General features: G+C 38.4%; 2 protein-coding genes across 13 annotated transcripts in view; one reads left to right on the forward strand and one right to left on the reverse strand.

Annotated features, from left to right (window-relative positions):
* The first annotated feature begins 10,160 nt into the window (after window positions 1-10,160).
* Window positions 10,161-13,631, forward strand: LOC136556030 (general transcription factor IIE subunit 1-like). The gene is made up of 4 exons (XM_066549081.1): window positions 10,161-10,611; window positions 11,885-12,086; window positions 12,621-12,847; window positions 13,237-13,631. The coding sequence occupies exons 1-4, from the start codon at window positions 10,164-10,166 to the stop codon at window positions 13,629-13,631; spliced, it is 1,272 nt and encodes a 423-aa protein (XP_066405178.1). The 5' UTR covers window positions 10,161-10,163.
* Window positions 13,632-15,670: 2,039 nt separating this feature from the next.
* PCM1 (pericentriolar material 1) overlaps window positions 15,671-27,973 on the reverse strand; it is a 41,352-nt gene continuing 29,049 nt past the window's right edge. For 9 of the 12 annotated variants that reach the window (XM_066548373.1, XM_066548370.1, XM_066548369.1 and 6 more), the window contains 12 exons: window positions 27,656-27,793; window positions 27,285-27,418; window positions 26,104-26,238; window positions 25,380-25,577; window positions 23,002-23,061; window positions 21,664-21,802; window positions 20,818-20,963; window positions 19,864-19,933; window positions 18,676-18,926; window positions 18,404-18,496; window positions 18,157-18,280; window positions 16,542-16,869 (listed from right to left, as the gene is read on the reverse strand). In XM_066548373.1, coding sequence (XP_066404470.1) covers window positions 16,844-16,869; window positions 18,157-18,280; window positions 18,404-18,496; window positions 18,676-18,926; window positions 19,864-19,933; window positions 20,818-20,963; window positions 21,664-21,802; window positions 23,002-23,061; window positions 25,380-25,577; window positions 26,104-26,238; window positions 27,285-27,418; window positions 27,656-27,793 — 1,514 coding nt within the window. In that variant the 3' untranslated portion in view covers window positions 16,542-16,843. Of the gene's footprint in view, window positions 16,870-18,156; window positions 18,281-18,403; window positions 18,497-18,675; window positions 18,927-19,863; window positions 19,934-20,817; window positions 20,964-21,663; window positions 21,803-23,001; window positions 23,062-25,379; window positions 25,578-26,103; window positions 26,239-27,284; window positions 27,419-27,655; window positions 27,794-27,973 lie in introns of all 12 variants that reach the window. The other 3 variants (XM_066548374.1, XM_066548372.1, XM_066548376.1) reach the window with 3 other exon arrangements.

A 27,973-nucleotide genomic window follows, 5' to 3' on the forward strand; every position in this document is an offset into this window, starting at 1 on the left:
ATCCCACTGATTAAACAAGGGCCAGTCTAGTTGTACATCTAATTTCTTTTTTTAACTGAAGCATGCAAGCAGAAGTGTGTTAGCATGATTGTACTACCAGGGTCCATTTTTAATCTCAGCTATGAATATTGAAATCTGTTGAAACCAATAGTGAATCTATTCAAACCAAATATAACAACACAATTTAAATCAGTGAAAAATGCATGTGTGAAATGCACTTCCTGGGCCATTTGATTCATAAAAGATAATTGAACAAAGTCAGATGTTGCAGTCTGTACTGTAAGGAGCCTATCGCCTGTTTCTGAGTGCACACCTCAACCTGCCAGGGGATTGTTAGGATTTATGTGGAATGAAGTTATGTAACATCCATAATCAAATTACTGCCTAATTTAAAAATCAGTTTACTTGCTTAATTAGTCTTGTCCCACTTTAGCATATGTAGAACAAGGCAATGTAGACTAGTAACAGTTAAGTAATGTCCCTTGTGCAAGACAATCCACATTTCCACACTTGAAATTGCTTTACAATTGCAAAAGGACAGCTAAATTCCATAGATGTCGGTCCAGAGCCTGAATGCCTATGCTGCTATTGACTAAAATAAACAAAGCTCTTTAAAAGCAAAACCCCCAATAACTGTCTTACTGTGTCTGCCCTAATATACAAAAAGTGATGAATGTGATTGTTTATTGATTCAACCTTCACCAATCAAGTTTAATTTGCTTTTGTTACAGATAGACATATCTATTTTTAATATCAGTTTATTGCCTTCCCCCTGCTGCTCCTGCTCTAGGCACAGTGACCATTTCACTGAAGAAATGCTTGTAGCTATTTGCAATGTTGGGATTTTGTTTAGCTGCCTTTTATTTTACATAGAAAGATACAATGGCAATGGGTGTGGTTTTTCTTATTAATTTGCTGCACACGTACTTGAGATCCCTCACAAACACTGAGGGAGTGGTCTGATTACTTTTTCTTAGGTTTGTTTTTTTCCCAGGTCAAGTAACCATCCATATATATTTTTCTCTTCAAGTTTACGTAAGAGATTTATGCAGCTTTCCTAATTCAGTTGTGAAAAACAAAATTGTTGCAAAAAAAGGTCAATATGTGAGCAACAAGAAAATCATACTTAATTTTTGACTATTACTGCATAGCCTAGTTCTGGAAAAACCACCTTCAGTCTTGGCTTCTAGCAGATTTACTGTTTATGTAAATACAAAGAGTTAATCCAGTTTACTATAAACTGAATTAAATAAGGTGTTACAGAAGAGACCAAGCTGTTTGGATGCTGTCGTTTAAATGGAAAAAAAAATAAAGTCAGTTTGAAAAGAAAATTCTTCACCTTTACTGTTTCAGGAACCCATGCAGTGAAGCCCCATATCATTTCAGAGGAAAAAAGAATGTCATCTCCCATGTTAAAAAGCAAAATTTTGAGAGTTAATGAGGACAGGAGAAGGCAGGAATTTGAATCTTAATCAAAATCAAGCAGTAGTTCTGCGACACACGTGCAAGTCAGTTTGCTTTAGAGTCAATTACAAGTCAAGGCTTTGCTTAGAAGCAAAATTCCAGAGCAGGGCCCACAGATGTCCTGGAAAATACCTGCAAGGAAAGCAGCAAGAGTAAATAAAAGATTCTCAGTGGAGTAAGCAGGCATGATGGAGAGTGGATGGACAAGCAGCAGGTGAGAGCTTCAGGCAGGCTCCACAACTAACAATTAAATATTCCTTCCTGCCAGCACAAGCTCGTGTCCTGCTTTCACACAGCAGCTCCTTGGGCTACAGGTGCAAGGAGAAAAATGCAAAGAAAAAGTTGGATTTCACTTCAGTGGCTGGCAGCAGCAGCTTATGGCAAGATCCTGCTTATGGCATGGATCATTAGATGAACTCTTCTGCTTTTGGAGGACCAGAACTGTTAGTGAGAAGGGCACACCCAAGCTCTCTGAGCAGTAAAAACCTCTCATCCTTTGGACCAGAAGAACAAGATGAGCCAGGAGTAATGCTCAATCAAAGAACTGGCACAAGCCACAGTTTGCCTTGGGAAGAAAACTGCAGATATTTATAATGCATTTTGTAAGAAGCTGGCTTTGACAGTTAAGAGAGTCTGAAAACTGAACCTACCAGTTGGCCAAAGGCTGTGATCTAGAACCAAGCAGACCATGTGGTTTTTCCCTTGAGCTCTGCCTACCAGTTTTTCAGACCATTGTAACATGGCAGAATCAAAGATTTTAAAGGTCCTTTGTAACTATGTCTGCTCCCACACAGTTCCATACGGGAGAGGACAATAATTAAAAAGGAGCTAGCCTGTTTACATACCAAGAAGCACTATACTTAGGACATTTCTGATCTACAGTGAATCAGCTCTGAATTACATTAATTGTATATGGGACAATCTCAGTCTAATCTGTTTTGCAAAGTTTGTTCTCCTAGCTCAAGGGTTACACATGAGCAATAGAAGGATCCCAGTAGTGAGACTCCTATGCTGGAGATTCTGCACTTAAGCTAACTCCAGTCTTTGCTTAATGGTTTGTACTATTAGTCTTGTCTTTTTTTAAACTTGCTAAGTTTTCTCTATTTGGCAGATACACAGTGTAGGAAAAAAAAAACAAAACAAAACATCCCTAGGTTTTTTCCTCTTTATATTTCAGTGAAAATGGGTCATCTCAGTAAGAAAGATTTTTTTTTTGTCTGCACTAAAAAAGATTAGATCACAAGCACTGAGTTGTAGCAAAGCATTGCCATCTTGTTTTTAAAGCAGAACTTTAATTCAGGTACCAGGATTAGACATAGTCCACTGTTTGGATTAGACATAGTCTTTTCTCAGGCTACACCTACCATCTGAATTGCACCAGTATTTAAACCTTTGAGTAGTTACATATAATTTGCATCTGCTTAGTTTCCAAAATGCTACATTTACATTTCTGCAGGAGGTGTACATGCACCATCCCCTGAGAGCTGGAAACAGTTCTCTTAAGACAGCCATACCCAGCTCCATGAACCTTCATGTCTTCTGTGGGAGCAGGTGGGAAAAAGGAGTAAATGTGACTGGATGGAAAGGAGAAAACAGGGAAGGGGAAAAAAAAGTGAAAGGAGCAGGAGCTAGTCAGGAAATGTCAGAGGAAAGAGAAGTAAAACAGCACAAGAAGACAGACAATAGTGGCAGGCTATGAAGATCTAGCACCTGCAGTATGCTCCTCTACTGACCCTTCCTTTGCTGTCAGCTGAATCCCCAACCAAAATGTGCCTCCTCATCTGCAGCAACTGCTGTTACCATATTTTCAAATTATGCTGAGAGACAATAGATCTAAATTGATCCTTTAAGAAAAGAATATTGAAATCAAAAATACATATTATCTCAAGCAACTGTTCTTCAGATTTAAAATCAAGATAAGTTACATTAGAAGTATACTCAGGCTGTGAAGTGGCCAGAAGCATAGAAGCCATTCATTCCCATTTCTTTTTGAATCAGATACACTCTCTTTGTATGATCCCAAAATTCCCTTTGCAGAGATCCCTTCTTTTGCTCACTGCACATGATGGGCTGCATTCCTGTGAAGAATGAGAACAACATAACAAAGGAGAAACCTGTTCCAGTTTTCAAGACATCTCTCTTACAAGAGAAGGGATGATGTTACAGACCAGTCACATCTCAGTACGCACTGGGTCCACTAAACTCTCACCCCAGCTCTGCCAGGTGCTGCACAGGCAGTAGGTTGTGGTGTCTAGCTGGTACCCAGTCTGTGATACCAGGGGTTGTATTTTGGAAGCACTGATCACAAAGGCAATTAAGACAGTGGGAGCTATGCTGCAATCATATAAAATACTGTAAAGTGAATCCTAATTTTTTTACATCTCACTTAAGTCTCTCAAAACTATCCAGCAGTCTTGATTTCAAACTCTGTACATCAGAGCTCTATATGTAACACAGGCAAAATATTCCCTTACTTTTCTCATTATGAGGAAGATAAACTAATGCAAAAAGTCTAAAGCTGTCAAAGAAAGTTGATTTAGTTTGATCCCAGCAAGTCTTCAAGGATCATGGAAGGGAAAGCACCATAGGGAAACTGATAAAAAAATGCATCACTTCATTGCAAGGTTTGTTTGGTTCACAAAATAAGCAGGGCTTAGAGCATGCTTAACATAGACACCCCCATGTTGGCTGAGGCATTGACTTTGTGAAAGGGCCAGCACAGGGAAAAACAGGAGATGTGAGTGTGTGATTAAGAGCCCTGTAAGCACAGGGCAGCAGGTTACATACAAGCACTTACTATGATTCTGGTGTTTTCTTATTTTGTAGTGCTTGAGTGTCTGAGCTAGACAGGTCAAGATTTTAATTTATGAGAATGAAAGACACAGTAGACTGTGGCTTCCACGTGTCTGGGCAAGAAAGAGAGACAATAAAAGAACTTGACACAGATCCCATTTACTCAAGGTGTGCACCACAACCTCCTACCATGCCATCTGCACCAGCCTCTGCTCTGCCAATGGGTCAAGCATACATTTGCTTTGTGAAGATCTTCCCTACACCTTTGCCCTCCAAAGCAGCAACCCACTAATTTTCTCCTCCAACCTCTCATCAGACTCTATATTTATTTCTTCCTCCTGAGGCTGCTCAGTTGATTATCTGCCTCCTTCCTATCAAGTAGCCTGCAAGTGCAGTGCATGCCCATATCATTCCAGATAAACATCCCAGCCACCCAAATGGGTTTGAAAGGAAGCCAAGTGACTTTGCCTATCCCCGTCTCAAGCTCCCACTTTCAATAATGTCTGCGTTACACAATATCACAACAACATACCAGCAGCACAAATCCTGCTTCCCACGGCCCAGGTGCCAGGGCTACCTGCAGTCTGAAACATCTTCTTGGGTTTTTTTAATAAATACCACACTTTATTTTTTTCTTTTTTTTTTTTTTTGGCTTGGCTCTGAGTGTGCAGAGCTGGGCCAGCACCTCTGTCTGCTACATGGGGGTTAGCTGTCCTTGCCAAAGGAATTGTCAGCCACAGCATGACAGGTGACAGCTGTTTCCTGTTTCTGAAAGCAGTGTTACCAGCCACACCATCCCTCTCCTTAATTTAGAAAGCTGTTTTGTTGTCATCTGGTTCTACACTTCCACATGCAGGCTGAGGGCTCTAACAGGAATAACAGCACTGAGGTTACACGACACCGACAGGAATTGTTTATTGTAAACATTTCCCACAGACTAAACCCAACAGGTACCAGCAAGCAGTCCTGCTCCCCTGCATTTTCTGCTGTAACATGACAACAAAGGAGCATGCTCAAGAACCACTATATGGAATGAGGTTCAATGTTACCTTGTGGACATTCTATGTTTGCAGTTGAAGATTCATGCCAAATATACTTCTCAGCTGAGTATCTGCCAAGTGGATTCTTACAAATGGGAAAACAAAGAGCACTAGCAGAATTTTTCTCAGCATATGGGATGAAACCAATCTCTGTTACTATAAATTACAAAGTAAGACCAGAGCTAATATCAAGGATTTTTTTTAATAGCCACCTCTTCTTGCAGTTTCTAAAAAGCACTCTCAAACCTTTAAAGTTTTTGAATCTAAATTCCTGGTTACAACTGCTAAAATATGAGGGATTTTTTTTCTGGTATCCACCAGTTCTCAGAGGCACTACCTTCTGTAGTGACATTTACAGATGCCAGTCTACAATCTGTCCTATGCAGACAAACACCCACACCTTGAGTCCTCAGTGGACCCACACGCCTGGCAAGTCAGAGAGTCAGAAATGCAGCAACAAACAGCAGTAACAAAAGCACAATACATGCTGCAACACGTACAGTGGAGCTCTAAGTCACTACAAAACACCAGCCTCCACTGTGTGTGTAAAAAAAAGTTCTGAAAGAGGCACAAATTTGAGATGAAATGTGATGATTGCAATCCTAATAGAATTCAGTATTTTAACTCTGTACTGTACAAGGTCTAGCAACCTTATTTCAACATTGTTTTTAAACAAAGATATCTAATCCAAAAAATAGTATCCATAACTTTGTCTTCTAGAAAGGCACAGTGAAAAATTGTTTTTTCTTTTCTTTTGAAGACATAAACCACCTAAAAGGATTAATAAGTAAAAATATGGGAACTAGTAACCATTCCAGTTTTTCCTTTAGGATACTAAAATTTCTAGTTGGGTTTGGTTCTGAAAGCTTCTAAACAAATTATGTAAATTACCTATCCTAAGTACTTGGTTCACAACAACAAAAGGAGTTAATGATTATCTTACTTTTAGTCTTCTAAAGTTATGCTAATGAAAACACTAATCAAAGATTGCAGTCACATTTTCAGTCCTTGCCTGTTGTAGGTGGATTGCATGGAGCAATAAGATTTATAGCATTATCATGACACAACATATGAACTCACTCAGTTGCTAATGAAATGTGATCTGGGGACTCTTGCACCAGCTGGGTGATGATTAGGGCTTATCACAGATAGGTCTAGGAAAAGGCTGGGAAATACTTAAGCTTGTTTTGCAGTTGCTTTGAGCTCTTAGGAAAGGAGCAATTTCTCTACAACATCAGCCTGAAGTTTTCTGCCCAAACAAGAGAGGTAATGATAATGTTTTTAACTGATTTGCAAGTGGTAGGATTATATGAAGTCTGGCAAAGTCCTATCAAATCTTTCTGGTTTAGTGCCTTTTAAATTGTGAGATGGGTACTTTGTCTTCTCAGACAGCTCAAAAAAATGTTAATTAAGCAACTGACTTCAGAGAAACCTTGCAAAACTTGCTCTATATGATGCCTCTTGACTTGAAATTCTGCTTTTAATAGTGGCCCTGCTGGCACAACAAGCAACTCTGCATAAGTTTCCCACAGCAAAAAGAGCATCCTAAATGTAGTTTCTGATTATGGGAATGGCTCCATATAAACTATAAACAGCTAGGTCACTCAAACATCTAAGTTATTGAATATTTTTTAAAATAAATGTTTTAAGAAGATAGCCCCTACCCTCATAAAAATAAATACTTTAAAAGCAGAGGAAGTTCAAAGTTAAACTCTGACTTCTAGAATATCTTGTCTATACATGATATCAGCTAGGGGAAAAAAGGCAGGAAAGAATCTACATGAGTAGTAGAATACCTGTCTCCTTAACACAGACTGTAGCTCAGCTGCAGAGCAGAATTCTGTTTAAAGCCATTCTGACTTCAGAGGGCTACACACTTCCTACTCCTTTCCTTGGTAAGGGTGGTCTCCAGCTCCTCTCAAAAGAGAACTGCTGCCTGTGAACTGAAAACTACATAATAACTTTTTAAAATAAGTAGTTTTCATGAACTGTGAGATTTCAAATTGGGTGATTAAATGAGAGGTTTTTCAGAGTGGATTGGAAAAATAAAACATCAAATATAGCAGAGCACAGTAGAAAAAGCTTCTCCCTGTTTTAATTTTAAGTAATTTTTATTATAAAATACACCCAAATTTGATTATTTTGTAGCCTAAAGGAAGATTTCTTGAGGGGGTTGTTTTTTTTCCATGAATGTTTCTTATTCAGGTCAAATTCAGTCATTTTTGTCAAAGAAAGCCATTTCCTTTTCTCTTGAACCAAAGGCTTGCATATTTAAAATTCCCTTGCAAATGGACAGTGGGTTCTATGGATTGTTTTTGAAAAAAGCTGCTCACTTGTATCCCAGAAAGTGTTCATGATATTGAAAGTATGTGTTTAGGTATGGCAGGGGGCAAGGTTAGGCTCTGTTGTATGAGTGTGGTGGGGTTTTCTGGAGATGGTGGAGTTTCTGTGTGTTTGGTTGTGTTTTTTTTTTTTTTTTTCTCATGGCTATTTTACACGGTTGTAAGACTGTACCTGACAAGCTTTCAACATCAAAGTGCTCAGAAACACTTCAGAGTAGTGCTGGTTTTAGAGATGCAAGTACACAGAGCCAGTCTGAGCTAAGGAGTCACCCAGAGAATTGCTAGGTCAGCAAAACTCCTGCTTACAGTTCAGGTCCTACTTCTTCCCTAGTGATGCTACCTTCTTATCACACTCCCTTTGAAATCATTTCATTCCGTATTTGACTTAGGGTAAGAAAAAAGAGTCAGGAGAGCTGTACCTAATACAAGTCCTTTAAGTGCCAGCATTCTGCTGACATACTAGCCAAGAACTAGTTGAAGAAACAGTTTTGTTCTTTTTGTTTAATACTGCCACAATCCAACTGGAGGTCATATGACACAAACCCACATAGAGCTGTATCCCAGACCAATGCATGTGAGCAGTAACATTCCCAATACAGATGCTGGGGCTGCCCTTGGTGCTCCTCAGCAGGGCTGGGCTGGGTTACAGAATTCCATGACTGCTTTCCTTTGGGCCTATACTGGAGGCTACAGTGCCTCCATTCTGTGGACTCTGCCCAGTGTGGAAGGACAGGGCTCAGTGCTCTCCAGAGCACTTCCCTGAGGAAACTCAAAGCCATGCTACTCTTCTCTGGAACCAGCTGAGGACACTGTCTATCCTTTCCTTACTGCTAACTATAAAGCACTGCACAGAAAAAAAGTTCAAAATTAGGCCAGAAAGAGGAAGAAACAGAAGCATAAGTTATCATATTTTTCTGTGGATTAAATAGGTTAAGTCCCTTTTGAGGATGAGGACAAAGGAGAAGTGAAAGAGTAACACAAAAGTAATAATAACAACAAAAAGAACAAATTTTTTAAGTGCTTATTCATGAAGGCTTTTGTCAAAAAGCACAGAAAAGCTGCTCTTAGTCTGAGAGAGATTGTCAAGGAACAGACTGATGTTGCCAAAGCTTCACTCCTTACTGCTGTTAACTTTAACTCTCTTGGAATAGAAGAATTTAGGTTAGGGGGAGGATCTGGAGGCCATCTGGGCCCTTTCTCATGGCAAAATTACTCTCAAAGACAAGTCAGTCTGCTTTGGCTCTTGTCCTGTTGGAGTACAGAGACTCAATGTCTTTCCTGGACAGCCCATTCCAGTGTTCCCTCACTTTTCCTGCAGGAAATTTAGATCAATGTGGTGCTATCACCTTCAGCCTTTCCAGACTCAGACCAGCAGGTTTCCATTGTCTTTGATTTCCATAAGGTGCACCCTGTGAAGTGCAAATCTAATTATAGCCCAAGTACTAGGCTAGTGCAAGTGGTTCTGTTTGTTTAACTAGGATTCCTGATAAAGGTTCTCTGGAAGCTCTGATAGCAATATGCAGTTACCTGGGCTGGATCTTTACCACCCTCTGCAGTGGGTGCCAGGGCTGGATGTAATGTGCCATAACGTGCCATCCTCTACCCTTCCAGATCCTGACCCAGTGGCTACAGCTGCACTCTGGCTGAGCATTGCATGGCTCCCAGCAAAACCACCCAGCTAGAGGCAGCAGTGTCAAATACTACTGTAGGATTTTAACATGCCTCAGAGAAGGGAATTGGCATTTGGCTTTGTTGAAACACATCTTAATTTTTTTCTTCTCCCTCCTTACAAATAAGAAACCATTACGACAGTTGGACTGATTAAAATTAGTTACATTCTCCTTAATGAGATTAGGAATATGGCCAGAAGTCCTACTTCTAGATGAGAAGAGCACTAAGGGATAAAATGTGCTATCCTGACTACCCTGTGCTGAGGGCCAGATAACTTGGAGCATCCTGTGCCCCAGCTTTGCAAAATCTTTGCAAAAGAAAAAATATTACAAGGAGCGTGTGAACAGGTGCTCAAATACCTGCTGTGGCTTTGCCACTAAGGCAGATACAGTTTCAACTAAGATTTCTTAGCCGGAGCTTTATTTTTGAAGGCTTTACTTTTACTTCTGCTCTTACCTGGCTGGCTGTGAATGCAAACAGGCAGACCTAGACATGCAAGTTAAATGTGCTGTCTTCTGGGAGGATTATGAACTTTCTGTAACACATTTTTCTAGATATCGTCTTTTTACACATTTTTTTACACAAAGAGGATTTTTACACAAGGGGACATAAATATTTCAGCGGTAAGCATTGTATTTTAAGATTAGATAATTTCTGACACCTATTGATATCTTCCCTATCCCCAATGCAGATTAAGGATTTTACATTCCTCTATTCAGTGAAGACTTGCTAAAGTGCAGCACAGCAAATGACATGTTTTACACCAGCCTGTGAGGGCTACGAAGGGTTTGCTGCAGCTCACCTCCCTTCTTTTTTGTACAGCACATCTCCACTGGCAGTGGCTCAGCTCCTGATGGAGGAGCACAGCGTTCCCAGCGAGGTGCCGGCAGCCCTGAAGCGCCTGGCCAAGTGTATAGTGCGTGGTTTCTATGGTGTGGAGTGCTCCCTGGCCCTGGACGTGCTGATCCGCTACCCCTGTGTGAAAGAGGAGGATCTGTTACAGCTGCTCAAGTACGAGCGCAAGCAGCTGCGCACCGCCCTCAACGCGCTCAGGGCGGACAAGCTGCTGAAGCTGCGGGTGCGAGTTGAAACGGGGCCCAACGGCAAGAGCACCAGGCACAATTACTACTACATCAATTACAAGGTGCTGGTGGATGTGGTAAAATACAAACTGGATCATGTACGCCGGAAAATAGAAGCAGAAGAGCGGGATTCAACTACCAGATCCTCTTTTAAATGTCCATCTTGCTCTAGCACGTACACAGACCTTGAAGTCAATCAGCTCTTTGATGCATTTACAGGTGTGTTACTTATATTGCTTATTTGCTGTTATCTTAAAGAATAACCCTGATAGCACAAAACATTTTCCTAAGTGAACTTTGCAATAAAAGCACGTTTGTTAGAATGTGCTTCTTGTTTGCTAGTGGACAAGGGCCTGAAACAGGGGATGCTGGGAGGTGAGGAAAAGAGAAATGCTGCCTCTGTAGAACATGCCAAAAAAAAGGAAGATTAATCTTGAATATACGAGCTGGGGTTGAGAATCAGATTCCAGGCCTCAGCTTTGCTTTGAACCTGGTTGAGTAATCTTAACTAATCCATGTCTTGTGAGTCTCACTTCCTCATATGGAAATATGAACACAGCACTATCTTTACTCTGCTTTGAATCTCTTAGTTAATCCATTTGTGTGGTCAGTCCTTCTGACTGACGAGTTGGACAAGATGGGTAAAACCATTTGCAGTCACCTACTGTAATAAGCTTCTTGCAGCTCAGTGGCACCAGAGCAGAGTTGCTCTCCTGGGCTGGAAAGTTCCGGCTCCTCATAGGTCAACATGACACATCCACCCACAGCAGAACTGGTGTCAGAGCTTGTGGATTTTTCTTCTCTAAAATCAAAATAACTAAATAGTGTGTTAGTTCAAAATTAGTCAATATGGCATCATGTGCAATACATTACTCAGAGCACAGTACTGTGTTGACATCTGGGTCATGGGATCTGCAAAGGATGCCAGAGCCAGGCAGAATGAGTCTTATATATGACTAACCTGAAATGCCAACAGTGAAATTTGTGTCCTGCCACTTAGCAAAATCATCCCTTTTTTCTAAATTGAGGGGCTCTGTCAAGTTACTGAAATGCAAATATTGAAGCTGGTGATATAGTTTCACAAAATAAGCTTGAAGTTTTGTTTGTTTTCCTGAAGACATAAATACTGGTTTTAGCATATGCCTTGACTATGACAAAACTAAAACCAGATACTACTTATGCTTGAAAATGTCTTCCGTTACATTAAGAACTGAGAACATGAGACTAGAGAAGAAAAAAAATCAACTGATGATAGTATATGTCTATCCAGCTTAAATTTCTCTCCCAAGACATTTCTCACTTGCATAACAAGTGTATAATACCAGTCCGTCTCAACTTTGCCTGTAGAATCACATTCCCCTAGTTAATGTCAACAAATGGATAAAGCCAGAATGTCTGCATAGATGTCCAGGCTGCAGGCTGCTTAACAACATCCTGCTGATCTTTTTGCATTCTATGAACATGAGAATTCCCACTTTGGAAAATGTTGCAGAGACTTTTCGCTGCACTTACTGCAACACTGAGGTAGAGGAAGATGGCTCGGCATTTCCAAAGCACGACGCTCGAACGTTGCTGGCGAAGTTCAACGAGCAGATCGAGCCTCTCTTTGTGCTGCTGCGTCAAACCGAAGAGATTGTGCTGCCCTATGACTTGCTGGAGCCTCAGCCAACAGAAATACCAGAATTATCAGAAAGGTATGAACACCACCCTAGAACTTCTGATCAATGCAAATCCCCCCGACAACTTACCACTTGTAAAATCTTTGAAATACTGAACTTGCAGCCTATGTACTCCATTCTGCTTTGTTCAGTACAGTCAGCTGTTTAATGAAGAAATCTGTAATATTTAAGGCATCCTAAAATATTGCTATACCTTTTTAAATTTTTGATGCATTTTTAAAGTCATTTATTCACCGGATTACTCCTTCAGCTAATGTTCATAGCCCTTCCTATAAGAAAGTAATATTTCTCTATCAGTGTGCTTCATCCAGAGATGCACTACTGAAGAGAGACCTTGCAAAAATCAATGGTTCAGAACCACTAACCTCTGAGAGGTAAAAGGGAATGTAGATTATTAGAGCACTTGTTAAAGCTAGTCTGCCAACAAAACACAGTTTTGAGGGTTGCTTGTTTGTGATTGTTGTTCTGTTTTTTTTAAACGGGAACTGGGGTGGGGGGAGGAGGTTCTTGCCTGAATTCTACCTCTTCAAAATGTGACACCTCATTCAGCTTTGATCCAAAGCTGGGCTCAAGTGTGCTGGAATCCTGCAGCCGCCGTGAAAAATGGGCACACAGAAGTTCTGCTTTTGGCCTTGCATACACCCAAAATTTAACTATTGATGTCCAAGACTCAAAGCAAGAGAAGAAAAGAAGAGAAAAAGCAACTGAAAAGCAACCGATCTGGTTGTCACAGAGCACTGTGGAAGGAGCAGCAACAGCCACCAACAATAGTGTTGGTAAGTTTAGTGAATTCACCAATTAATTCTGCAGCCTTAGTGTAAATACAGCTTTCCCACTGAAAATGTAGTGAGCTTGGTTTAGAAGATACTGTTTCAATTCTGTGTTAGTGGTTATCAGACCTTAGTTTCCAAAATCTAGTTTTAAGACTGACTGACATTATATTCCTAAAGCAAGAGATCAGGTGTGTCCTAAAACTTCTGGCTTTAGCCCTGCAGTAATTAAGTGGTAATTTTTACAGTGGAAAGTTCTCAGAAATGTCTGTTATTTTCAAGAGAATTCTAGTGTGGGTAAAAAAGATCCAGAGTAGAAAAAAATAATCTATGTAGGATGCCTATGTGGTAACTGTAAACGCTTGATCCCTCTAATACTAAGTGTTGTATATTAGGAGTAAATGCTTCTGAAGAAACTGAAGAAAATGTTAAAGAAACTGTCACTGATAATGAAATCATCAAGACTCTTCTGATCCATGAATCCAAGTCATCATCTAGCACAGACCAGGCTCCTATTGTCAAAAGCAAACTACATGGATCACACGGTGATAGCAGTGAGTTTGAAGAGGATGCCAAGCACTCAAGAGGAGCAGGAATGAAAGTAGCAGGCAGCAACTTTGAACAAGAGGAGGAACAGGAAACTCTGGATCCTATTTTAATGGTAGCTGGCCAGCCCTGCTCATATGGCCAAGTTAGTGAAAACCCAGAGCTTGTGTCTCTCATGACAAATGAAGAGAGAGACACTTATATAAAAGTAGGACAAGAAATGTTCCAGTCTGTCTTTGAGTAACTACTACTGTAAGAATATCCAACCTTGTACAGAATGCATGAAGGCTTCTGACTTATGTTCTTCAAAGTTTACCACTGAAGGGTTTTGTTTGAACTTGCTCTTAAGCAAGATGGTAATCCTGTAGTAGGTAACTACAGTTCAAATATTATCATTGCAGCCACAGCAAGTGTTGTTTGTTGTTGTAATGCTTAGACTTTGTGGATGATGTAATTAGTTTTGGAGCATGAATCATTTCGGGATACATTTGGATCTGATTAAAATAACATTTGAAAAGTAGTGATGCAATCTATAATAAGAAATAAATTATTCCACCTCTCTCCCAGAAGTAACAGTTACTTCCAGTAGTGAAAATGAGTCCAAATCCAGTATGAGTTGGTTTCATTCCATACGTGTGTTCCACTGGTTTGTTAGGTCACTCACAGTACAAGTGTGAAGGACAGGTGTCACACAGCAACATCCTTGTAAGGGAAGAGCTGTTACTAAATTGCATTAGCAATAGATGAGAAGCAACTCTGCCATCTGAACTTTCATCCTAAGAATAATTTTTCCAATTCTTTTTACTCAGGGCACTACAGAACTGTCTTGAATGGTGAACTGTGCAAGGGGCACAGTAAAATACAGTGTTTCACTTTGGTCTAGATCAGTAAGGGAGAAGGAACGTACCAAGCACAAGACTCTGCTTCTCCCATCTCACTCCCATACTCCCCAGTGTTCTTTTTAAGCAAGAAACAAATTCTGATTGAAATTAACTACAAAAGTAGGGCTGGGCATTAGGCATAAGTGAGAGTTCAACTTAATCAGGAGTTCTACTACTTGAGCAAGGGATAATGAAAGTAGACTAGAAGGGCAGAAAGTAAAACACAGGAAGTTCTCTCTGAATGTTAGGAAACACTTCACTGTAAGGATGACAAACACTGGCACAGGTTGCCCGGAGAGGTGGTAGTCTCCCAGAAGGAAGATACTCAAAAGCCACCTGGGCAAACAGCTCTGAGTGGCCCTGCTGGCACAAGATGACCTTGAGAGGTCCCTGCTGACCATTCCATGATGAAACAGTAGAGAGTAGGTATGACCAAAGAAATACCATTTCAATGCATTTTTCATGTATCCATACTGTTGGTTTTCTGTTCAGTAGCTGGTGTGGGGCTGTTTTGAATCTGTGGAAAGTGTTGATTCTCAGAGCTGTTTTCCTTATTGCTGAGCAGCACTTGCACAGAGTCCAGACTGCTTATCACCCTGTGTCCACAGCAAGGAGGCTGGGGCTGCACAGTTAGGAGGGGACTCCACCAGGACAGCTTCCCCACGTTGACCAAAGAGCTATCCCACACCACAGGGCATCATGAGCATATAGAGCCCAAAGAAGAAGGAACGGGGACAGTTGGAGTAATGGCATTTGTCTTCCCACGTCCTTGTCATGCATCATGGAGCCCTGTCGTCCTGGAAGTGGCTTAACGCCTGCTTGCCATTTTGCTTTGTTTGCATGTGTAGCTTTTGCTTTACCTATTAATCCTTCTTTCAACTATGAATTTGTTTTCAGTCTTCTACTTCTCTCTCTGAGCCCACTGGTTGGGGAGTGAGCAACCAGCTGCCTGGTGCTCAGTTGCTGGCTGGGGTTAAATCTATCGTTCCAGCAAAAGAATTCAGGAATGGAGGGTGCTTAGGTTCTTTCTTAAGCTTAGAATTTAATGATTCAATGTATAAACTAGCCTTATTTCAAAGCTGCACACAATCTCACTCTACTTTATAGCAAAAGTCCTCTTTTAGATCTGAGTGATTCTTGTGCTTAATTAGTAATTAGAAGTTTGATTGTTTCAGTGTCACAGCTTTGCCTTTGTCACAACATATTTCCTTGGTCCTTAAAATGGTAACTTTTTTCTGCCCACAGCAGTACCACCAGTGTAAAGCCTGCAGAGTAACTAAACTTCATAAAACATTTTGCTAATCTACCTTCATTCTTGCACATGAGAGGCATGTGACCATAATCTGCCAATTCAAAATTTGTTCATAAAACCTAGAGACACTCCAAACAAACTAGAAAAAAATCACAGAAGAATTACAATCTCATTTTATTTAAACTTCAAGCATATTTAGGCTTCACCATCACTATACTGTCTCCCACAGTATATAGCCATATTATCATACTAACCTCAAAAGCAGCGCAATCCTGAATTAAAGATAACCAGTGCTTTTTAACTACTTTCATAAAAGCCTTGTGTTTAAGGTAAACAGAATCTTTATAATGGAGCAGATGTGTTGAATAAGCTTCTTCTAGCTCAGTTTTATGACTTAAATGCTATTAGCAATTCTGACCTGAAAAACTGAACAAAGTTTTCCAATCTACTTTTCTGTAATTCTACTTTACCTTGAGACTCCAGGAGGTGCTGACTTCAACTGCATTTTAAAACAATGACTTTGTAATGAAATTTAGGAAACTACAATTAAAGTCAAACACTTTAGAACAGATTCTCCAGACCTTCAATTGCAGCAATTTTAAGTTAGCCATGAAAAGATATTAACATTTTCAGACAGGTTTAATCCTGTGAACATCAAAAGGATTCAGCAAATGCAGAAAAATACAGCTGGTTTCTGCAGTAAAATATAAACCTGGGGTATTAATCTCAGATAAATGTGCTGATAGAAAGGAATTCCACAAGCCATGAACAGGAACTTTTTTGTTACAGACAAGCTATACTCTAGGCTATAAAGACAACACATGGGTATGTACTGTGTCTATACCTTGTGTTTTGAGAAGGTGGAAGAAACTTGGAGAATTTGTTGTCCCAGGAAAATGAGCAGTGTTTCTTGTAAGAGAAGAGCAAACTGCTACAAGCATGCCAACAAGCCAATTAACTTCCGGCAACAAACTCAGCGTACCAGTTTGTAAGCCAAAGAAAATTTTTCAAAAGAGAAAACTTACAGACAAGTCCAAACTTTATTTAAAACTACCATTGTGAACAATTTTAAAATTACCAAACAAGTCACAATAAAAATAAAAAATTAAGACAGAAAAAGAACAGTGCAGCAAAACTGAATAGAAGTGGATTCAGTTCCAGCCATTTAAACTGCCACAGGCAGAAGATCACATACCTATCCTAAGAGGCAGTGTGTTAAAAATTTTACATTTTTATACACTTCCAGAATTCTGGGAAATTAGTACTGATCTTTATGCATTTGTATACATAGAGTTTATTAATGCAGACATCTTCGGGTAATTCTTATGCAATTTGAGCTCCAAAAGTTTCTGTAAAATAAGAATAAAATCATTGTCTAATATCTACAAGGTATCAAACAGCTCATTACCACATTTCAACTGCTATTTCATCCTCACAAGCATTTTGAGCCACGGCTTACTTGAACAGCTACAGCTATCCCCACCATGCAGAGCTTAAGAATGGCTTAGAGCTAGCTACAACTTAGGTGTGGCATGGCATTCGTGGTCAGACTGTTCCCACAGCAGCTCTGGGCATCAGCATCCACCAAATGGGCACAACAGGCTTGTGCTGCCAGAGTTGTGACAAGCAGAACGCTGAACAAGCAGTGGCCAAAACAGAAGGAAAGATGCACCTTTTCTCACACTTCATTCTGGGAAAAAACCTGTGCTACGACTGCATATGCACTAAATGAAAAGCAGGTTCATCAGCTTATACTATCTGAGGAATTGGAAGGAAGCACACCAGCAGAAAACTGCTACTATCAGAATACCCAGTTCATGCCCTTTATATATGCCATGACTGTACACTCCACTTGAGAATCACAAGTCTAACAATAAAACAGAAGTCTTGAATACTGTAATTTTGTCACAATATTATAGAAAAACCCCAATTTACTTCAAAATGTTGAAGTAAAACATCAGTTATTTGTACCCTTACACACTTAAGTGGAAGCAATTTATCCCATGAGAGTATGTGACTTAATTTCTGACTGAAAAAAGTTTTTAAAAAGCCCACAAAAACCATTTTCTCTGACTTGCATTATCAATGTATCTGCATAAATAATATTTCATGAAAGTGAAAAAATTTATTGCTATCATACATACTGGAACTTTTTTCTACCACATGGTATACTTCACATGAAAAATACTTTCTTTCTCCCTGAGATGTTTTACTGTTCTGAAAAGTCTCTTGAATGTTCACAAAAGCACTGAGCAGTCTGTCAGGAACTTATACTGAGTGTTATTAAATCAGATAAGAGCAATTATAATTTACAGTGTTATTAAACCCAAGCTTGTGAAACAAGAAACAAAAATACCGCTCCATTTGAATAAGTTTCAAAACCATTACGTTGTGACATCCACTTTAAATATATTAACTTTTATGACTTTATCAGCCACAGAATCTAAAAAAGTATATAGAAGGGAGATGGACAGCAAGATAAAATCCCTTCATATCAATGCAACACTTTCAAATGCATAACAAAACCCAATGTTTTTACTGCACTACTGTAACTGCTTACTTCAATCAGCGATATTTAAATTCTAGCACTCCAGAGTGTTTTCCCAATATGTTTACAGAATATAGAAAAAAATTACCAGGTTCTTTCAATGTTTGGGCATCTCCGACTAATTCTTGATCTTGAGTTCCACCTCCATCCAGTAATTCATCAGACAAACTCTTGGTTTGGGCCTCTGTTTCCATTTTCTTCATTATATCTGCCTTTGTAACAGAAAAAGCAAATCTGAAAATTCTGGATAATTTTTGCTGCTGTCTGGGTAACACAGACATTTACAATTACATATGCACTTCTAAAAAACAATTGCACAAATACTAGCAAAATACCTCTGAATACACAGCAAGTTTGAGGGGCAAGTCTTCAACTTTCACAAAGTCATCTTCATCAGATTTTTGACTTACATTTCCAGAACCAGGTTCCTGTTAATAAAAATTGTGGTATTTAGGAAGTGCTACTTTGTTTTCTTTTCACTCCAAAACTATTAAAGTATACTAAAATCAAATTTAAAGATGGAAACAAGACTGCAAACCAGAAATAACACTGAAATAAAAAAAGCTTATCATTTCTCTTGGATGGATCTTAACTGAAATATACACACATATTCGTTCACTAGCACAGGTGACTCTGTATCAGGGCTGCCAGCCATGGAGCTTTCAGAACTTGCACCAGATTTGTTTTCTGCACATGTGGTATTTGGTGTTTGAGTTTCATTCACTGCCAAAGATGAGTTTGATCCTTCAGTTTTCACAGCGGCTGTTACAGAGGATTCTGGGGTATTGGCTGTTAAAGCTGGTGTATTCTCCATGACACTGAGGTAATGATGCACAGCTGCAGCCATATCTTGTTCACCTAAAACCACAGAATTACATTTCAACTAGGAAGAGACAGGAAAATATTCTGAATATACAAAAATTTTTATTCTTTTAAAAATTATAATCCAAAGCCACAAATAAGCAATGAAAATGAATTATAGTCTCTTAGACAACCCAAAGCTGATTGAAGTAAAACATCAGTTATTTGTACCCTTACACACTTAAGTATAACCAATTTATCCCGTGAGAGTATGTGACTTGATTTCTGACTGAAAAAAGTTTTTTTAAAACCCACAATAAACAACTTCCAGAACTAAGTGACCTACTACAAAATATTCATTCTAGGTATGAGGAGATATAATACAGAACAGTAAATACCTTAATATTTTGCCACTCTAATATTGATTTTTAGTCTACAAAAAAAGGGCCAAGAACAAAACTAATGTTTGCAACAGAAAACCACAGGGAAGGTGGTAATAACAGTTACACTGGAAATAACATTCATACAACCCAGTAATGCTCCCTTCTTTTGATGGAAAAGCATTTCTTTGCTCTTAATCAGTTACAACATTACTCATAGGAAAAAATTTAAAATAGACATTTCAATAACTAGTAAAACAGTAGTAGCAGAAAAAACAAATACAAGACAAATCTAAACATCAAAACATTGTAACACATATTAATTCTGATACAATTGTGTGCCAAGAGCTGCAACAAGCAGCTAAAATTCTTGCTCATGCCAAGCATCAAAAACCGCATCTACCTAAGTAAGATTATTCCATGTTTCCTCTTTAAAAGGTTTACTGTGTCAATATCAACACAGGTACATCCAAGCAACTGATACAGTTCCATGAAAAAGGCAGTCCAGTAAATTTGATCATCTTTCTCTTAGTTACATGCATCACAGGCACTGTCCAAGACAATTCTCACCATATGCAAATTCATATGAAAGTATTACTGCATACAGGGCTTACCTTTAGCAGGCTCTTGTTCAGATGATGAAATTTCACTACTTTTTGGCTTATTCAACTCTTGGTTAGAAGTCTATTGGGGAAGGTAAAAATGAGTTAGAACAAAATTTTACTGATTAGCTTCATGGCTTATTGGCTAATTTACTAACTAGAAACACACTGTAACACTTGCTCCATGAATTTGTCTTTTCACTTGTTTGAAATAAAGATGGCAAGTTCTACTTGCCAGCTGGTCAGTAACAGTTTACAAAACTATTAACACTGATAGGCATGTTTTATCTGAACATTTTATTTTCACTGCAGCAGTTCCCAGGAAAACTCTGGTTCCACTTAAAAGATCCACTGTTTTAAAGTAAAATGTTCCAGTTACATCCTCGCCTAATGTTGAGCAAACCAAAGCTTCAATAGATTGTCAGTCTTATTTAATATATGAAGAACTGACAATTCTCCAAAACAAGGTCACACATATTAAAATTTTAAGAAAACTAACAGTGAAATGACAATCATACCCAATAACATTTCGCCATTGTTCCAGAAATAATTATCACAAAGGGGATGAAACACAAACAAAAGACATTCTAGAATACAAGTGTGAATTACCCCCAATTAGAACTTGATCTCAGCAAACAAAGAACTAGTTGAAGGTTTAAAATGTTTTTTTTTTTGAAAGTTTAACTTCTCACTTGCAGCTTAATATTTTTTCCTCTCTCATAGCAGATGTAAACACTAGTTTAGTCTCTGTCCATCCATCTACTTTAGCATCAGCTGTAATAAACTCAAGTGAGGAATGCATTTTGCATGTAGCACCTACTGGAATCATACAATTTCTTGTATTATTCTTTTACTTTCAATAGTACGAAAAAAGTGCAAGAAGAAAAATGAGGCACACACAGATATATGTACTGAAAAGGTGTGCACTGGCACGTGTTTGTTCTGCTTTTACAATTTTGTCTGTACCTGTTCATTTTCAGTTGTTTCACTGCTGGCTTGTAGTGATGTTTGCACATCAACAGGTCCTTCCTCAAATTCTATTTCTTCATCTTCATTCTCATCTTCTCCACTGCCATAGTTAGTCAGAGCCTGGGTTTCTGCTTTTGACAAACCTAAAGGCAAATCAATGTAAAATCACCTTTGAATTGCCAAATCCTGTTGGGGAATTTAATGCAATGATATCCCTTACTTCAAAACATTCTTTAAGATTAAGATACAGTAACGACTCAACTTGCAAAGATCTCTATGTTTCACATCAGCTATATTATGAACAAACACCCACGTTGGTGTGAAATGTCAAAGTTATTAAACAAGTTGGTGCAAAGAACATAAATGGTAAAGGAATCCAAGCCAGAAGTAGTTGGTGTCAGACAAAAATCAGGACAATAAATAAATAAACAAATAAATGCAAGCTTTACTTTTAAAGTAAAAGCACATTTTAAAAAGCCACCTTGTTTAAATTAAAAACCGCATAAAATTTGCACAGCTTTCACATCGTTCAGGTTAAAGTCTGAGAAACCTGGAGTTCAACTGAGACAGGATATATAACCTAATGAATCCACTTCTAACATATTTTTACAGATCTACTGATTATGAAAAAAATTACTTCCTCTAATTGGAATATTTAATCCTTGACATAACACTAGGAAATACAGTACTGCAAAACTTTCACTGACAAAGGACTGACTATAAAATCTGTGAGAGAAGGTGTTACATAGCACTCACTACTTCATGCAAATCCTGTTGTGTAAGATTAGCTGGTCAAAACTACAGTGGAAGCACTGAGTAATCAACTATATAAAAGTTTCTTACTTATTGCCACTGGACCACTTTCACTTTCCTCATCTTCCTCTTGATCAGATGCATCAGATCTAATATTTTCAGGCACTCTGTTACCAGCATCCACTTTTGAGTCCGGCACTCGTTTAGCAGTTTCAGTCTCATCCTTGTCCTAGGAAAACACGGTATACTGTACAATTTCATGTTTATGTAAAGACTACACTAAGGTTTCTGCATAAAGAGGATGTTTCTCATAAGTTAAAAAGTATCTACTAAAAATCTAAGTCGTTTAAGTAGTCCTTACAGCCTTGAAATGAATACAGCAGAAGAATACTCATTAACAGAGCATCAGAACATGGCCCTGTTCGGACATAGCTTTCAAGGACCTTGTAACTATTGAGTATGTCATTATCTGCAAAGGTTAACACTGATCAGCATGCCAGGTTAAAAAACCCTTTCAATTAGATTTGTCATTATCAAGAAGACAGACACACCTGCCTTATTACCCTGCAGCAACTTCCCTGCTCCTCCTCAATGAGGAGTAAAAATATTCCTAACTGCAGCTTCTCATTTCTTTAGCAAAATATTCTCAGCAGTCTCCCTACTGAATAATTTGCTAAATATGCTGAATGAGAAAATTCTGCATTCCTGTATGAACCTCAAAGTAAAGCCCTGAGTTTGGCTCCAAATCTTGAAAGGACTTTTCTACACTACAACAACTGTAACAAGTGATGTACAACTACCTGCCTTAACTTCCAAAGCAGTGTGACAGAAGCTCTAAGCCCTAGCAGAAAGCACTGGCTCCACTCCCACACATGCCTACTCCTATACCTATATCCATTTAGGATAGCAATCAACATTCTGCTTGGTATATATACTTGTACCATTCCCTTGACTGGAGAAAGCTGAACATTCCAGCTGACCATTTGAAACTTCATACACAACATATCTTCCCAGTGATATCAGTGATTTTCAAAAGAAACATGAAAAGGGACAAAATCTGAGCACTAACATTTCATACTCAGAGCACAGTCAGGCTGGGACTCTGAGAACTTAAATACCACATGTCCCAATTCAGAACATCTACCTTCTCCTGAAGATGGAAAGTAAATTAACTTATTCCATACCATTAAAAAAGAAAATGTTAACTGCTATAAATAGTTAAGCTGGCCTTAGAAACGCAAATTATAATTTACTTTGTAACTTTGATAAAATAAATGACTGAAAATAACAGAAAGGAGATTAATAAATTTCTAAAGACTGGAAAATGGGCTGCTTACAGATACTTGATTCCTATGACAGACAACAGTAAGACCAAGTGACCTATGAAATTATCTGAGGAATAATGACAGTTGAAAGGCATACACATACTTTGTCCTCATCGACATCTTCAACAGAAGAACAAACATCCACCTGGAGACCTTTTTTTGCCTAGAAGAAACACAAACTGTCTTCAATTCTAAACTGAAATAACTTGGAAATACTGAATCAAACTATGGCTTCATGAAAGCCAGGCTGAAATGCTGATCTTACTAAGAATTGCTATCTTAAAACAGCAGGAAGCCACAGGGACTTTTGTCTTCAAAATTTCAGAGTTGCAAGCATTAAAAAAATCTGTGCTAACCCTTCTTATGTAAACAAGTATGTTTATACTGGGCTAAACCTACAGTCTGTGGTTGAATCATATCTAGCACATAGAATTAGATACATCATGGCAGGGGGGTTTGAAACTAGATGATCTTTAAGGTCCTTTCCAACTCAAACCACTTCATGATTCTAACTCTGATCAAGACAAAGAGCTGTGTGTTCAGCAGTTACTTTGCTGGACTCAAGAGAGTCAGAAAATCGAGCAAGATCAAATATGTCTGCATCAGGATTCCAGAGTTGAGGGCTGTGAAAGACCATACAGAGATAATTGCACAGGGCTGTACAAAGTAACCAGGACCTACCACTTCTGGCTCATCTCTGGCTTTGTTGAATCTGAACCTCCGCCACAGCAATGAGGCAAACATTGACTTTAACCCTAATTTTGTCTTCCAGGAGAGAAGAAATACAGAATCTAAGCTGGCTCCATGCTTTCTCATAGCAGGTACAAACTAACTCTTTATGTAACAAAGATACATAAAGAGTTGGTTTATACCTGTTATGAGATTGAGTTTATACCTGCTCTGAGTTGCCAATCGACACCTTCAGATAAAACAGGAAGTCATGTCTAAATCTTTCTGGATTCAGTGCTCCTTTGGCCTCTTTACAAGGCACTCCACAGTCTCCCTCATACCAGCCATACTACTGAAATATCTAAATTTATTATCTTGAAGTATAGCTGGTGGTACACCTAAAAATACTTGTAGGACTTTATAACAGGTTCAAAAAATATCTTTTGCTGGCATTTAAAAATTAATTAAGGGTATGTTTTGGTATTTGTGTTTCTAGAAGAAAGCTGAAATGACACTGAAATCATAAATATATGAACATGATCTGGTTTATTACTTGCTTTGTAAACAGATCATGTAACTTAAAAAAAATGCAGCTATGCTCCCAATAAAAGCAATACTAAATTTAATAATGTAAATGGCATGAAACCTAGCCAAAGCTTGCTTTTTAGAGCAAGAATATGTCCCACAGTCTCAAATATTTCTGAAAACATTATATTATTTTACACACCAAATCCAGAAACTGATTCTTTCTGCATATGCCAACAAACCAACTACATGACAACTTCAGAGGATTTACTCTTATTTTTTTAAAGATGATGCAAGGAAACCAGCAGGCAAACTAAAGAGATAATGAACTGGGACCTCCAATATGTCAAAATACTTAGCTGGGTGTAGTAGGGCCATGCAAAACCAATACACTGGGATAGAGTTCTACTTCTTCACAGTAGATAGTATGAGGCCGTGTTTTCGATTTGTGTTGAACACAGGGTCAACAGCGCAGGGACATTTTCATTACTCCCAAACAGCATTCCATGGAGTCAAGACCTTTTCTGCTCCTTACCCACCCCAAAAGCAAGAGGTCAGAGTGCACAGCACTTGGAAGAGGACACAGCCAAGGAAGATGATCCTCACTAGCCCAAGGGATGTTCCACACCACACAGCATCATGCTCAGCATATAAAGCTGGGTGAAGAGTGAGGGAGGGGGGAGATCCAAAGTGATGGTGCTTGACTTCCCACGTCACCATTACATGTGATGGAGACCTGCTCTCCTAGGAGTGGCTGAACACCTGCCTGCCTATGGGAAGTGAATGAATTCCTTGTTTTGCTCTGCTTGCATGTGCAGCTTTTGCTTTACCAATTCAAGTGTCTTTATCTCAGCCCACGAGTGTTCTCTGCTTTACCCTTCTGCTTGTCTCCCCATCCCTCAGATGGGACTGAGTGGCTGTGAGAGGCTCAGCTGCCTACTGGGGTTAAACTACTCAATGGCCCCAGGTGTTAAAACTATTTTAATACTTGTTAATTCCTTTGTGTGTTCATATAAAACCATTAAGACATTTCCTCTGAATTATGAACAAAGTCTATACAATTAGACATCTGTAACAGATAGTCATCTGTAACACAAGATTTGCCCTAACTGAGGAAAACCAGTTCACACTCCTACACAAGCAATACTGTGATTACACAGCGACTTGTAAAATAAATAAATAAACATATATATAAGGGAAAAATAAGGCAATCAAACTAGTTTACAAAATACACATATTTAGCAATCTCACAAAAGCTACATTTTTCAAAAATAAAACAAAACAAACCTCTTTAGCATAAGACTGCATTACTTCAGTGGTTTCTATTTTTCGTTTACATCTCTGCTTTACAGAAATACTGTTGTTGTCCAAGTCTTGCATGAGTTTAAAAAAGGCTAATTCATTGAATAACACTTCAGAGATCTCCACAAGAAGATCCTCCCCACAATCTTTTAATTTTCTACCAGCAAATTTTGCCAGTGAATCCTGTGAAGAGAAATAATTCTTCAGTTTCTGAAATAGGCTTTCAAGCTTTAAAGACTAAGCATTTTTCATATTTCTAATAACTTGAAATTAGTTATGTATATATAAGCTGATACTTTTAAAAAAAATTTTAGTGCCCTAAATAGTTTTTACATGGAATCTCTAGTCACATAACACAGAACTTAATAAGCTCATGATTTAAACTCCATGCTTGTAGAAAAAAAAAGAATGAAAAAGTGCAAACTACAGATTTTCAGAAATTTACACAAGATGTCCATGAAAAGCATCACCAGAGCTCTCTTTGAAGACAGCCACAGGCTGGAGATACATCTCTCACTACCTGACTGTGACAGAAAAGATGTTCTATGTGCATAAATAATTTGCTTAGGAACAAAGGTAATACCTCATCACTGTATCTAAGGTGAGGGAGAATGGCAGCTATGCTATTCAAGGTGTAAAATACAACTTCAGAGAAGTCAGCTCATTAGCCAACTTGAGTGCTGCAAAACAGAACTGAAAAACTACTAACCTGAAGTATACTGCCAAGCTGCTTATGAAAGAACTTCACAAATTCTTTACTTTCATCATTTTGTTGCGTAAGAGTCAAGACCATACGTCTTACTGATGTCAGTAACTGAGAAGAGCATACTTCATCCATGTGCTCCTACATAAGTACCACAGAATGAGATTTGTTACCACTTCAAAAGAAAAACTAGCCATCAACTCAAGTGCAGAAATTAATTTATAAAAAACCCCACTTGTCCACTGAAGGAACAGCACACCACAAAAAAGTCCCAATCAATCTCACAAACAGCATACTTCATAAATGACTGCTTGGTCACAACACACAGAGATTTATCTCAGTTTTCCAGTACATGAGTACTTGGCATCTTAGAATGTTTGGCCAAACTAAGGAGTTCACATATTGTGGCTGTGTACACAAGTGTACTGAAGTGCATATTAAGACATCTACTCTTATATGCAGCCTTAAAATTGCAAATAAAGAACAAGTCTTCAGGCACTCTGACTCTAGCATGTCAACAATATACAGTTTTTAAACTTAGTATCACCAAATACCTCATTAGACAAACCTAAGCTTATACACTGTGCATTCTATAAAAGAGAACAGGGAGATGCCTTAAGCAACTCCATCTTCTCTGCTCTCCAACCTTGCAAAGAAGAACTGTGACTACTTCTTCTTTAAAGAAGAACATTCCTTCTTTGTAATCATAATAGTTATAAAGTTCTCAACAACTTTAAAGATATTTGTAAACAGGAGAAAATAATGCTAAAAATCAAACATTCAGAGATATTCTTCAAAAATACTCGATTACTGTACATGTAGCAGTTTTAATTAGTGATCTCAGTTCTGTCTGCTAAAAGGCACCAAATATTTCAGAAGTACATTCTCAAACATTCCTATATTTAATTTTTTCAGCTCCAGAGCAAGCAACCTCTATTCTTTGTGATGTCAAGTCCACCTGCCCTATAAAATCTAGAAACTTCACCATTTATTTCTCCTATTAATAACTACAGAATGTTTCTGTGGAACATCTAATTCTTACTTCATCTTCAGCAGAGTCTGCAACCGAACACGTATTTATTGGCAGCTGTTTCTAAGAGGCAAGTTTTAGATAATGCTCTTCTGTGCAATTATACAAGTGCTTTTCTTACTCTTCTAATTCAGGCCATATTATAAAGACCCCTTACCTTCAGAAAAGGAATAACCTCTTTCATAATTGCTTTAATCTGCCGGTCAAGCTGCTGAGTATCTATGCGAGGACATGGAACTGCAGAAACATCACCTGACTGTGGCACAGACTGACTTTCACCGGTTCCTGCACCTTGTTTTAATAAAAAGAAGAAAAAACACCAGTACATTTAACACATTCAACATTACTATTAAAGAAATATCACTTTCAAAAATTTATTTTAAAAAAGAAATCTTATTTCCTTAAGTATGCAAATATCCTTTCAAACTTTGCTAAGTTTTCAATATAAATAAAGAGGAAAGCAATTTAGCTTGATAGTTACTATAATTATTTTCTAAAACTAAGCAAAATATACATATATGTGCATACCTTCTAATTTAGCAGCAGAAGCACCCTGAAAATTACTAGAGCAGCCCTCAGAGTCAAGGGTACTTTCAGCTTCAACTTTCATACGCTCATATTCCCTCATCCAAGACAAAGCTTTATCTAAGTGAATCACTGTGTTGCCTATATTTAGAATAAAAACACTTTTTAATCTAAATAAAAAGTTTTCAATTGATAGACAAATAAACAATTATTAAAATGACTTTAAGGCCCCAAATTTTGAAATCCACATATAACTAGTTGTAATATTTTATTACACACTTTGATGAACTCTGTGTTCCACAATTAACTAATTCAATTATG

Source organism: Molothrus aeneus, chromosome 4, assembly GCF_037042795.1.
Source record: "Molothrus aeneus isolate 106 chromosome 4, BPBGC_Maene_1.0, whole genome shotgun sequence".
Classification (NCBI taxonomy): Eukaryota; Metazoa; Chordata; class Aves; order Passeriformes; family Icteridae; genus Molothrus; species Molothrus aeneus.